Source organism: Ambystoma mexicanum, chromosome 8, assembly GCF_040938575.1.
Source record: "Ambystoma mexicanum isolate Mex_15411 chromosome 8, UKY_AmexF1_1, whole genome shotgun sequence".
Taxonomy (NCBI): domain Eukaryota; kingdom Metazoa; phylum Chordata; class Amphibia; order Caudata; family Ambystomatidae; genus Ambystoma; species Ambystoma mexicanum.
The window spans coordinates 1,011,129,756-1,011,143,964 of record NC_090929.1 but is presented as its reverse complement, the minus strand read 5'-3'; the positions used below and the strand labels follow the sequence as shown (position 1 = coordinate 1,011,143,964).

Here is a 14,209-nt window from a genome sequence, read left to right as displayed (position 1 = left end):
AACTCTTTATTTCTCTTGTCTCTTTCTTGAATCATTTTAATCATTTCTTGTTCTGCGCTCTGGAGATCACATTCTTTTTCACAATGTTCTTTTTGTAAAATCTGCATTTCTGAAACAACCTCATCTTTATCCTGTCTAATGTGATCCACTAAGGCTTTTAAGTGTCCCAATTCTTGCTCACTATCCTCAAATTGTTTCTTGCTTTTGGATAACTGAGTATCAAAGTCTCTGCATTTTAATTGCATGTCTTTTTGGCATACATCCAATTCTGCTCTCAACATTTCCTGATTTTTACTTGCCCCATCTAATTCAGTCTTTAACCTGTTAATTAGCTGAGTATCATTCTCTTGCATTCGCAGGGACTTGTTTAAAATAAACCATATTTTGCCGCATAGCCGTATTAAACAGTCTTTCTCTGCACTTTTATCGGCTGCATTCAATAATCTTGTAAGGCAGACCTGAATTATGCTGCCTTCTGCAAAAATATTGTCTAGTTTTTCTTTCTGCACCTCACCCTGAATGCGGTTACTCCATTCTAACGTGCTATTCGAGGACCAATTCCCATGTGCAAACAACTTTGCCTCTAAATATTGCACTAGATCTGAGAATGTGGTTTCCCTTTGTGACATTCTGAAATTCGTTTTTAGTGGCACACTGCTATTATAAAATGGGTTCACTTTAATGTGCAAATGGCAGTGTGAGACACGCTTGCCACGCCCAGTAGGTACTCTATGATCACTTTCCCGGCCTGCAACGCACCATAAGCATAAATATGTAGGGTATTTTGTGGATATTTGGGGCTTTGCGGTATTTTCTTACTGCCAGAATACCTTTAGCAATAATCACTCTCTATATTCATATTGGATCACACATAACAATAATACAGTGCGTTATTTCAGAGCTCAGACATATTTAGGTGGTAAACGTGGTTGATTTGCGTGGTTATAGTGGCGAGCATAATTCCTTTGTTCTATTTGTGGCCCCAACATCCAGAATCCCTTGTTTTTGTTTAGATTGTTCTTGTGATTACTAGAGAAACCTCAGGCCTACATTTCAGGAATACCACATTTTCAGTGTTAGTGTTAGTGTGCCACCATGGGCGATCTCACTGACTTATTTACGACAGAGAGCTATATGTGGTAATTTTGTGGTAATTTCCACTACCTTATATACGGTAGGGAACTATGTCCAGAGAGTCTCTCTTCCCGTTGGCTCATGTACCTCCAACGAGCTATGCTACAAACAGTCACTCACAACTGTCCATACTGAATATGAATCATGCACACATCTGTCTTAAAATGACAATTGCACTGTTTAAAAATCTCCCCACATCATCAGCACTGTTTTGGTAAATATAAAACACACCACCCGTCTGCTTTCAAATATTTTTCTGTATTATAAAAGTTGCATTTAAACACGATCTCACTCTTTACAGAAATAAATAAAATAGCACAGTAACAGCATTGTCTGTGATACACTGAAAAGAGAGTGGCGAAGACGAGAACTCAATTTGCAACATTAACATGTGATTAAAGCACAGGAATCTCCTTTCCTACACTGACTAAATATTCTCGTACACACTCAGCCCCCACACTTCTGTAATTACCTTATCTGTTCAGCCTGAGTTTTCTTCAGCTGTTCTCTTTCTGAATGTGGCTCCCTTGAAGATTAACCCCGGTGAAAACAAGCGTCTTTCGTTCTCAAACCGGGGTTATTGCCTGGAACTCTCAGCTTTTTCATCAGAAATGCTCCAACCAGGAAAACAGGTCATTCTCCCAGCTCTCCAAATCCCGACTGTCCTCCCCCTCTCCTCAAACTCCCCCCAGCAAAACCCTCATCACTGCCTCTAGCATGATACTTGCTATGACGCTGCTCCAATCAGAAATTAATCATGCCATCTCCTTCCTCTCTACACAATGGCTCCTTTTTACAGTAACCATTTGTAACCAACTGATTTCCTGTATCTTCGAGCCCTTGGCTTCCTGTAGTTATGTGGACGGAGCAGCAGAGAAAAAGAAAAAAAATGAATGTGCGTTTAAAAGTTCACTTTCAGAGTAGGCCTATTTCTGCAGTGGAGACACATTTTTATTAGTGGGTTATGTTAAATGCAGTTTTATTAGTCAGGTTAGTTATTAATAATGTTAGTTATTAATTTTCAAATGTGTCTCTTGCACCATAGGCATTTCAGGTGAAAAATAGTGTGCATTTTTGAATGTGCACGTGTGCTTTTAACTGTAAAAATAGATTTGCATCTTATATGTTAAAATCGTTTTTGACTGAATAGCCTGGCTTTACTTATATGTCATGTTAATCTGGTAACACATATAGCAATGCACCGCACCCATGTGGTGGCGCTGCATTAAAAAAAAAATTGCTACCTGTGCAGTAGTGCTGTACTCTGTGCTATAACACGCCAAATATCCTTACAGCACCAGGAAATCCACCAGCCCAAACCATGACTCAAGAGTGAAACATGTGTAGTTAATGGGAGAGGCTGACAGTGCTGAAATAAAGGTAATGGCGGCTGCAGTATACAGAGAAGTCTACAATGATTGCCCTCATTTTGGTTTTGCACACCATGTCCCTGATTTGCAAACCTGTGTTTCCCCTAGCTCCAGATAGGGTAATCATTTCTGAAAGCCCTAACTCATCCTCCTCTAAAATATACTCATCTTGGTCCCTCAAGGGTAATCCTAATTTAGCATTACAATCTCCCAATAAAAGAATACATGGTGGTGAGCCCAAACTACTGTCAACTGTCTTGCAGAGATTCTTGTAAAAGAAACTAATACATCCCCTAGGTTATGCAGCTGGTGAACCCTGCCTGTTTTTATTGGGCATTAATCTCTATGAGATCACAAAGTGGTGGGTTCTTACCCTGCAGAGTGTCTTAGTGGAGTCATAAAAAAATGTCTGTCCATTCCTTGGACAGAGCTGATGAGAACCCCAAAGCCAGGCCTAAGAAGGATGCCCCACCATGCAATTAGAGGCTAATCTGTCAAACAATCTGGCCTCTCCTGCCTCTATGAGGGACTTCTGCTATGTCCCCTGCAACACCACACTCTCTAACTTCCTGGCTCATTCCCACTGTTCCCAATCTTCTAGCCTCTTTTTAAAGCAGGAATTTTGCAAGAAAGACACAACAATGTGTGCTTCAAGAATTTTCATTATAAAATTCCGTAGTCCAGCTCCCTTTTGCATGAGGAACACATGTTTTGTTGAAGAAAGGATCAATTTTCTCTGTTTTATTTAACTCAGGGTTCAAACCACTGGTCAAATTTCCAGCAGTATAGGCCGACTCCATGACGCAACACTCCATTCTTGTTGTTGACATAGAATGGTAATGGCATAATGGTTCTGTGTATTGTTAGAAGCCACTCCCTCTCTTTCTGGGGTGATCCCATGTCTCAAGCAGACTGCACCCCTCTCTATTGGCCACATGCTGCTGAAGAGAAATGTCCGTCCAACCAGAGCTCAAAGCCATACTCAGTTAGTAATTCTGGATCTTCTATAAAAGAAATTTTAAAAAAACGTTGAGGCCTCTTCATCACACAGGCTTTCCCTCCATTCGGTTTAATCCAACTGCTCTATTTGGTGGGTGGTAGTAACCTTTCCCTATGATCCGGTGGTAAATAAAAGCACTAGTGCATTTTATTTAACTAGTCAATAGGTCTACGAAATGGCCACCTCGCACTACTCAGGGATTCGAACTGTAGCATTGCACGCCGTCACCATGTTGGGACGCAGCAATGCGAGGTGACCAGGGGCAATGTGTGCCCGCTCAGTGTGCCAATAAAGCAGAATATGTTGAACCTCCATGGCATCTGGTCGCATCTGTGCAGGCAGTCCACGCAGTCCCAGCACGCCTCTACTCGCTACTGAATACACTACACTGGCGACGAGGGACGTCGATTCCGACACGCTCAGAAGAAGCGGAGTGCCCGCTGCCTGTTAATGAGCAGAGGGGAGGAATGGAGGAGAACCAGAGGAAGAAAGTTATCCGGCAAGGCCTGTGGGCCCACGGGTGAATGCACAGTGCACCAGAAGTGCCCCAACCACAGCTAGAGGGCCGGGGAGGCAGAGGAAAAGAGGGACACCACTGGGACAGCAGGAGTGGTGGGCCAAGAGGCCTGCCGGAATCAACTAATATAACAAAGGGGGCCACAACAGATCACGCGACACATGCAAGCCAGAGCAGTCCAAACACTGCACCGGGGGATCATGTCAGAACAGGTACAGGACCAGGCTGCACCAGCACACGCCCAGTGTCAGAAAGGGAGGGATGTGTTCCCTGTACCCTCAATCATGCCTTTTGACACAATAGACACCACCAGCCTGGGTCCACGATGGACCAGGTGGATGAAAGAGTTTGATGCCTATCTTGATGCAGTGGGACTACAAGAGGACAAATGTATCATCAGCCTGCTCACTGTCCTTGCTGGCCCAGAGGTACGGAACATTATTTTTGAATTGCTCGAGGACATGGAGTACAAATAAGACGAGTTAAAGAAAATATTAAAAGATCACTTCACCACACACCAAAACGTTGATTATGAAAGACATGTATTGCATACCACCAGGCAGCTCCCAGGAGAGAGCATGGACCAATTTGTTACACGCCTGAGAGCTAGGATGAAACACTGCGAATTCCAGTTATATAACAACGAAGAGGCCATAAAATCTCAAGAAATATGGGTTGTGAATCCCTGATACTAAAAAAGAAACTGCGGCAAGTGCTACTCACACTAGCAGAAATACTTGTGTTGGCGAGAACATCATCAGCTTTGGACCTTCAGATGTCCACATTGAGCAAGTCACCCATCACTGCTCCTTTCATCAAAGAAGAAGGGATGAATAAAATGACTTCACAACCCCTTATGCTACGTGACCCCAGGCAAGAAAAACAACATGGTTTCTGATGCGGAAATGACCTCCCCCATGAAGGATCGTGCCCAGCCATCGATCAAATATTCTCAGCCTGTGGGGGCGAGGATCACTAACGAGCAATGTACCGAAAACCAAAAGCAATGAGGGTCAATTATATTGAACAAGGACTGCACCGAAATAGGACCCCACCCAGGCACCAAAGGGAAGAGAGGTCAAGTCAAAAAGAACAGAAAGAAGATATCACAAGGAAAGAAGATGCCACACCAGAGGGAAACAATTGCAGTCTCCAGAGAGACATCGAAAAGGTCGAAGAAGGATGCACAAACTGTACAAATCCATGCCATCCACGCCATCCGCTAGCAAGTCAGAATTACACTCTAGCCTGGACAGACGCAAAAAGGGATACCTGTATGCTTTGCGAAATTCAACAGCATCACACTAACACTGACCATGCAAAATCAGGAATTTGAGTTTCTAGTGGACTCTGGAGCCTCAATAAATGCCAAGAAACCCCTTCCATGCCTGGGCGCATTCAAAACGTTGTGCCACCACAAAGATAAGCAAGATCACATAGCAGTGAATATTCTGGCAACAGAGGCTCTAAGTGGCTGTGTTTTAAGCTGCATTGGCTGTGTTTTAAGCTTCAAGTCGGCTTTCCAAATGGGCCTAATCCACTTTTTGTACCAAATAATGGCAGGAAATATATGTCCCCGGCGGCCAAAGTGGCAGCAAACTTTCCACGCCTTTTCAAGGAAATAGAGAAGCTCAAAGGACGCTAAATAAAACTGCATATTGACCCAGCGGTGAAGCTCATTGTGCAACATTTCAGAGGGATCCCGTTCAACATTCAGCATCAAGTCAAAAAGGAGCTAATGACACTAATGTACGGAGACATCATAGAGCACACAACAAGGCCCACGCCATGGGTCTCACCTGTCATCCCAGTGCCAAAGAAAAGTGCTGACGGCCAAATTAGGTTGTGCGGTGACATGTCGGCACTGAATAAAGTGATCCTTTGAGAGCACCACCAATCACCCTGCATCACAGACATGATGCACCTTCTCAGCAGAGCCACAGTGTTTTCCCACCTAGATCTGAACAAGGGATACCACCAAATTGAGCTTGCGCTACATAACAACCTTCATCATGCACCTAGGGCTCTTTCGGTACAAACGCCTGAGTTTCGGGATCTCAGCAGCAACCGAAAACATTCAAGAGGAAATACACAAAATCATTCGTCACATACCGCATTGCATCAACTATAGTGATGAAATTTTAATATTTGGACACTCTCAGGAAACACATGATGCCACGCTGATGAAAATGTTCACAGCACTGCAATGCTAACCTCACCCTAAACAAGGAAAAATGTGACTTTGACAAAAGCACGCTTACATTTTTCACCCACATTTTCTCTCAAAAGGCAATCCAATATGTGCTGGTAGTACTGGACAAACGCTCAAGCTACCCAGAGGTAGAAGTATTATCTTCCACAGCAGCCACAGCACTGATACCAGCACTAGATCGAATATTTTTAGCATTCGGGCTACCAAAGGTGGTCAAATCGGACAATGGCCCACCATTCACCAGCAGAGACTTCTGAGATTTCGCCAACTACCTAGGCTTCCAGCACTGGAAGATCACACCCCTCATGGCCAACATCAAAAGGGCCATACACATCACAACAATTGCACACATGCCTATTGAACAAGCTCTCTGCCAACTTCTATGGGACTACCCCAACACACTGCACGACTCCACCAGGAAATGTCCAGCAGAATTCATGTTTGGACGTCCCGTGAGTCCGAGAGTCCCCCAGAAGGACCAGGAAGTGGAAGAAAGCAAAGCGAAAGCAGAAGTAAGGAAAAGAGACGACCGAGCAAAGGAAAACATGAAGGACTATGCAGACAGAAGAAGAAGGGCCCGAACTGCAGAGTTAGCAGAAGGGGAACAAGTACTGGTACGGCAAGCACTAGTTCAGAAGGACACACCACTGTTTGATCCACGACCCATGACGGTCTCCCGCATCAAGGGATCCATGGTCATGGCAGAAAGGGAAGGATGGGTCATAACAAGGAACAGTTCACTCTTCAGAAAGGCCGGAGAAGACACAATTCGAGTAAATGAGCAATGGAGTGAGAAGAAGACACCCGAGGGGGGTCAGAATACTGGCTGACGAAGATAAACCGGAAAGAGAAGAGCACAGCATCATCAGGAAAAATCCGGATAAAAACATCAAATCACCCAGACAAAGAAGACTCTGCTGCATCCTTTGAAGACCCCCAGGTTTGAGGAAATGGGGTAGGACGATATTTATTTTGGGGGGAGATGTAGCATCGTGCGCCATCACCATGTTGGGACGCAGCGATGCGTGATCCCGGTCAGCTGACTAAGGGCAACGTGTGCGCGCATTGCACACTCCCAAAGCAGAATATGTTGAACCTCCATGGCGTCTGGTCGCATCTGTGCAGGCGGACTATGCAGCAGTCCCAGCGCGCCCCTCCCCGCTACTGAATACACTACACGGACAACACATTGACGTGCCTGATATGCAAATTGGGCACATCAGAAAGAGACTGTGGGCAATGAGACACACACGGGAGCCTCAAAAATATTGCACGATTGGTTTAGCCTGTATGCCTCTTTGTGCACATTAGCAAATATAGCGACATAGGCCAGCAAGCAACAACGGGCATCTGTAACTGCATCCTATTTAACAACAATAACTCGAATTTGGCTGTTGCCGTGGTCACAATGCATAACAACCATTGACAAAGTCAACAGTTTGCGCTCCTATGGAGGAATGGGATTGCCATTTTCCAGTCGCTGCCAAAATTGTAGTATTTGGCCATAAGATAGTCACAGATGGCAAATAGTGTGGGTACCTGGGAATATTATGTAGGTACCTGTCAAATGTCTATCTAAGGTCTATACACAAGCCAAAACTGTTCGCTTTGCCAATGCTTCTTTTAAACAGGAATGTATTGCCAGGAACAGATGAAAGATCACACCGTGCTCATGAATCAACTGGCTAAAGGCAGCCTTGGTGAAGAAATTTGTATTACATGAGGAGATAGTTTGAAGGTGCAATTAAGCCATTACCTTTCAGAAGGCTTCTCAGTAAGCACATAGCTAGATATGAGTGTTCCCGGGGGCATGTGTTTTGAGCAGTAAGAGGCAGGTAGCGGTTGGTAAATCACAGTGGGTTAAATCACCATGAGTGGTCAGTGGGTGAGTAAAATGCCAAAAACAGCCAAATGCCTGTGTGTCCCTCCTCACATACCTTACAGCCAGCAACTACAGCACCACCTCCCTGTTTTTTGTGTAGGCACGGGATAGGCATTGGCCAGGCACTGTTGTAATGGTACTAACTGGCCATTCATTGTAGCAGCTGAAATATGGTGAGAGTACCTGGGCATATGATAGCAGTCCCTCCCAAATGCCTATCTAATAACTAAATACAAGCCAAAACTGTCACCTTTGCAACTGCTTGATTTAACAGGATTTCAATGAAGGGGACACATTCTACTTATAAATTAAGTGGCAGATGCACGCCTGGCTAACACATTTCAATTGCACCAGTAGCTCATTTAAAACCCCAGTTAAGACATTAACTCTCAGAAGACTGTTTTGAGAAAACACTGGCAGGCAGCAGAAGGTTTGCAGTTACGAATTCATAAAACTAGCTCAGAGAGATCCCAGGAGGTTGTATTTTGGGTGTTGGGAGGGGGGCAAGAAGTGGGTGGAATTGGACACCGGCATTAGCATGGTCATGAGCAGCCAATATGTGGGTAACTAACCAAACAACACCTAAATGCTTTGTGTCCTCTTCAAATCCATCCCCCTCCTAAGAGCCAAACTAAAAATGCGCCTTGTGAAAATGATAATCGGGATGCAAGCAGAGGCCTTGGCAGGTCGGTGGCTGGGCCCCTGAATCACAACACAGCCGAATGGACAATGTAAGAAGTCCTTCGTGTTCAAGGGCCTGTTACACTTTGCGTATGGTTACTGTTAGGTAGAATTTTCATTTCTGTGCTAATTTCCTCCCACCTTAGAGACCCCCAGCTCTTTTGCTGGATTTAGGACTTTTTAATTTTAACTCCTGAGTGAGTGGAACCTTTTTCTCACTCCATCCTGTGTTTTCCCTCACTAGGATTATATGTTTTCACTGTTTTTGGAGTCTGACAAACTCCATAGGCATCTGCTTTTTGTACAGTGACACACAGTACGCTCAGTGCACTGTCACTGGGAAATCCCCTGGATTTCTCATAAGGTTTAAATACCTTTTCTTGGGTAAACAACTGTTCCCAAGAATTGTAAGGTGAAATTGATCTTACTTACCTTTTTACTTTGTAGGTGGGCACACACCATCATATGTGGAGTGCTGCGGAGGTTACCTAGTAGCCCCTTATCCGACTTTCTAATGTAACATTTTTTGTTTCCCTTACTGCTTTAAATGGCTAGTGGCAGTGGTTTACTTTTTACTACCAGTGTGCATTTATATCACAAGCTGAAACCTCACCTGCGTTACATCACCCATGGGTGACCATGTTGCCAAAATGGCCCCTGCCTTCTTTTTTAGCCATTTCCTGTTTGTAGGGTCTTTCTAGACAGGTCTGAGCCCTTTGTGTATTTTGCCTATTGCGGGCTTCAGCCCTGAAGCCCACCCCCAGCTCCATTGTGTCTGGAAGGACAGGAAGTGAGGGAGGGTCCCAAACATCCCCTGTCCTTTGTCTCTATGTGTGCCTGAATGAAACCAGTCCTGATTGGCTGGCTGGCTGTCCGGGAAGGACAGCCACCCTGCTCGGTGATAGACAGCCTAGGGCTGTGAATGAATGAGAACAAGCTTAAAAGGTGAGGTTCTTGGGACTACAGGCAGAGTCGACCACTGGAAGAAACATCTAAAGAAGAAATCGTGAAGAGAAGCCTGCTGCAAACTCCTGGACTTTGAAGTGCCCGGTGAAGGCCTGCTGCTATGCTGACCTCCTTTTTCAAATCGACAGCAAGCTCCGGACGGAACGACTTCTCCCCTTGGGCTGGTGGGACCACCTAGACCTGAATTGAACTCTACTTTGGCACAAACCCCGACTTGCTGTGCCTTGCCAGTGCTGCAGAAGCCCGATGCCAGTGGTCGAGTGTCCATTATCAAGTGCACAGAACAGATGCAGCCAAAAGTTCCAGGAGCCTCCTAAGGCCCCACCAGAAACAGGAAATCCTAATCCAGAGTCCCCTCTCCAGAGTCCAGGACCGAGGGAGCAAGAAAAGTCCAAACAGGAATATGTGTTCTCCATCAGTGCTGTTTGAAAGGCGCTGAAACCACAAAGAGCCACTGAATCTAAGAAAATCCATAGCTGACAAAGTCCTCTCCCGAGTATTGCTGCAGGAGCCCACCAGACGTGCTCCCTCTTGTCCCCACAACTGATGCCCAGGAACAAGGGTCTGCTTGGCTGTAGCAAGGAGGAATCCAACTGGAACACTTTCTTCAAAGCAGAGGTCCTCTGTGTGCTTGGTGTATTTGCCTTATTGCCATATGTCATGCTTTCTCTCTTGAGAAGTGCACTGGCTTAACCTTTGGAGTTGATCTCAACTCCCCTTGCGCAGGCTTAACAGCTTGTGTTCCTTCTGTTATTTTCTTGAACTATCTGACTTTGTGAAAGACTTTATCCAAGAAGAATAGGATCAGAACTATTGACCTAGTCCTATTGACTTTGGCTGTCCTAGCTCCTTAAAGGCACCCTTCTACATCTATTGATATTGGCACTGCTTGTCCCTTCATAGGTTGTAATTTGTTGAACACTTTTACTGCTGAGAAAGGCTTACATAGATATCATTAAAGGATTCAAACTGTCTTCATGTTATGAGAAAGTATGTTCTAACCTTTCTATTTCCCTAACCCTTCCTTCATGAAACCAAGAGTCTAAAAGGTACATTGGTGTTTAAGATAAATGCAATACTATCCTTGTGACTTCAGGGTGTAGGTGAAATGTATTAGCATGTCCAAAGAGCATTCACCAACTTTATTGAATTTGTAAAGTGATTCGAAAGTTTGCTTGACTGTTACAAACAATTGACATTTTTATAGACTGCTTAACTAAAACTGATGTGTAAATAAATAAATATTTATAACTGAAACCTTGAGCTTATAAGTGTTCCTCGGTGACTTGTATTGACTAAATTTCTCTGTACAGCTCTACAGCTCACATTTACCCCTCTGGCAATAGGCCTGGCTGATCAGTCACACTACCAACTTGTGCAGTACAGTCCTATACCAAAAAGTGGGTTACCTAATACCAAGCAGATAAGTCTTGTGCAGTCTCACACAAGGGGGCTGCACCAATTCCTACCGAACAGTGACTGCCTTCCCTGTGCAGCTGGTACCCATTTAAATGTTTGAAAACCATGTATAACCTCCTTGCTAGTAGCAAGGACAAAAGGCACACCTGGTTTCCACCCCCTGCCTATTACGACTAGCAATGTGAGCCCCTCAGTCATCAATGGCCTTTGCAGATATGATATGAAATATCATTTATGTCAATGTTAATCTGATACATTGTTCACAAAAGCAGCACTTTCCCATCGCTTTGGTGTTGTGAGAACCCAAAACTTCTAAATAAATTCTGCCCTCAGTTGGGTACCAATGAGGGCTTTGCTTTACTGCTGCCGCTAAATACTGTATCCGGTCTGCATGTAATGCTGCAACTTAATGAGCATTGCTATGGGTTCTTGGGATGAGGGACAGCCTTCTAGGGAGGGCCATCAGGCCCATGTTGGGTGGCAGGAGCACCAGTTGACTGCCTCACTTTGCTAACAGGAGTACATTGATTGGTTTGATTTTCATGAGGCCATGTTTCTCTTTCTCTCCCAGCTATGATGTCTCCTATGGCTTTCTCTGTCTCGATGCTGACCAGCATTATGAAGATTGCTTTGACTACTCGGTGAAGTTCAGCTGCCCCCCGAGTTTCTGCTCAGGTAAAGTGCCATCAGTTGGGGGTTCTGAAGGGGTGGAAGTCAAAAGAGCTATCCAATAACACAATAAAGGTAAGAGGTAAAGTTGGTATAGCACAGGAACCAAAGACAGATGATGACTTGTCCTAGGCCCATAGGGGTCTGCATACCTTGCCTATCCAGGCATTTAGGACTACAATCACTGTTACCTCTAACCAGAAGTGCCAATGGTGAAGGATCATGGGAGTTGTAGTGTGCTTGAAATGGAATGCTACACTTCTTTAAATAGAAATCTGGCTCATTTCGCGTTTGACGGTGCAGTAAAAAGCGACATCAAAGTGGCAGGAATTCCCTTACCGCTACTTTTCTGAACCACCAAGTCAAGTAGTTAAGTGGGGAAGATACCTCCAGCCACTGGCTGCAGGTATCTCCCCCACTTTACCAGCAAAAATTGGAGGAATTACTGAAGGTGGAATTAGCACTCATGATAATTTCTCCTAAACCTCCATGAATGGCTCCTAACGCTGCTGTTGCCAAACTCGTAATTTGATGGTAAAGCTGCCAGGCTGAGTGGTGGTAACAGTAAATTAGTTCAGAGGTAATCTGGAATTACCACAAAACTTGTAATGAAGATATAGGGAATTAGGTTGGTTACCATATGTTTATACATACTTGTTGTTTAAAAGTATCACAGGCTTTGCACGTGTTTCACTTGATTGAGAAATGGGCCTCCATGTCAGCATGGTGGTAACACTACACACTTGATATACGTGGGACAAGCAGACTTTCGTTTAAAAAATATATTTTGTAATTAAGAGGTGTGAGGGCAAGGGGTGTTTACAGCTTGGGCCATTTACTTTCAAGGTGCCCGTGTCATACATTTCTCACAAGATCATAATTAGGTTGTATTTTAATAATATAAGGTATTTAAAAATACCACATTTTTACCATTAACACCACACTTTGTAATGAGAACTAATCTTACTACTAATCTTAGTATTCAGTTAACATATTTTGATAAATGCGTGCAAACATGTTTAGATGTGTTCCACATTTAAACCTCTCCCTCCACCCTTGTGTACTGAGTAAGTCAACTTGGCAAGGTCTGATCATGACTTTTCAGTTTTTTTCTGGTTACAGACCAATGCCCTAGTTAATGAGATGAGATGGTGTCCTTGGCAACCGTGTGTTTGCATTTGAGAGGATAGCAAGACAGAGGTGAGGACCCTGAGTGTTGGGGGCTAAGCTGTTCCAGTGTATAGTGGAGGATTCACAGAACTCACAGTCACAAAAGGGCATATAAATGACTGGCTGGTTGGGAATAACGTGTTTTGGAGTCTAAATGCAGTTGTTCATTGTTAATTTTGTTTCTGTTTTAAATATTTTATTAAAGCTGAGTTTAGGCAACTGATACAAATAGATTTAGTTATTTCCAACATTTACATAACTTTCAATGTCAAATTTATATAATTAGCATAATAATATTTTGATATTTAACAATATAATTTTAACTTGGTATCATTGTGCAGTGATGGGACACACCAGGGAAGTACAGACGCAATAGAGGACACAAAACATTAGGGAAGGATAGGGTGGGGTACACTGGGAGAAAATAATTAAGATCTACTAATCATGAGTATTAAGATATTGTATAAACCTACTCCATTTGATATTAAATTTGTGAGACTAAACAAAAGAGAAAGCATGGCATTGTTCTGTTCGATGAATGGCACAAATAGAATTCCACCAGACATTGAGCGAAAGGTTTGCAGAATTTTTCCAATTACACGTAATGTTTTGAAAAGCAATATTTAAAAACAAGTTTAACAGAGAAGGAGAGTCAATTTGATGTATACTAGAATTAACAATAGGGCCAATCATGAGACTGGCTAGTGTTAGTGGTTCTGTTAAAAGAAAAATTGCTTGCATAAGTGACCAAACTTTAGATCAGAAGGTATGAACAAATTTACAATTAAAAATTAAATGAATAATATCTGCTTTTGGCTCAGAGCAAGACTAGCATTGACTGGATAAACCCTTTACAGTTTTGGCAATATGTAGGGGGGTGAGAAATGCTCGATGGAAGATGAAAACATATTTTTGAGTAAGGTTAGCAGCCAGAGATCTAGACTGACAGACTGCCCAAATCTTGGTCCAATGATCTAAGGAGGGTTGAAAATTCCAATCAACTTCCCATTATCTAATAGTATTGAGATTGTGTATGTTTGGAGAGAGAGGATCATTAAGCAACATATATAGTTTGGCAGCTTTAATAGAAGAATTATTAATTACAAGATTTAGAAAAGGAGAGGGGGATTTTTGATTGAGAGTAGGTAAAGACTTAATTATAGATTTAATAAGTGGATAATAGAAGGGA

At 43.4% G+C, this 14,209-nt stretch overlaps 1 protein-coding gene across 1 annotated transcript in view; it reads left to right on the top strand.

The window, feature by feature from the left end:
- LOC138472655 (mucin-5AC-like) overlaps positions 1–14,209 on the top strand; it is a 515,681-nt gene that overhangs the window by 438,538 nt on the left and 62,934 nt on the right. Inside the window, exon 10 of the mRNA XM_069610941.1 lies at positions 11,753–11,856. Within this exon, the coding sequence (XP_069467042.1) occupies positions 11,753–11,856 (104 nt within the window). The remainder of the gene's footprint in view (positions 1–11,752; positions 11,857–14,209) is intronic.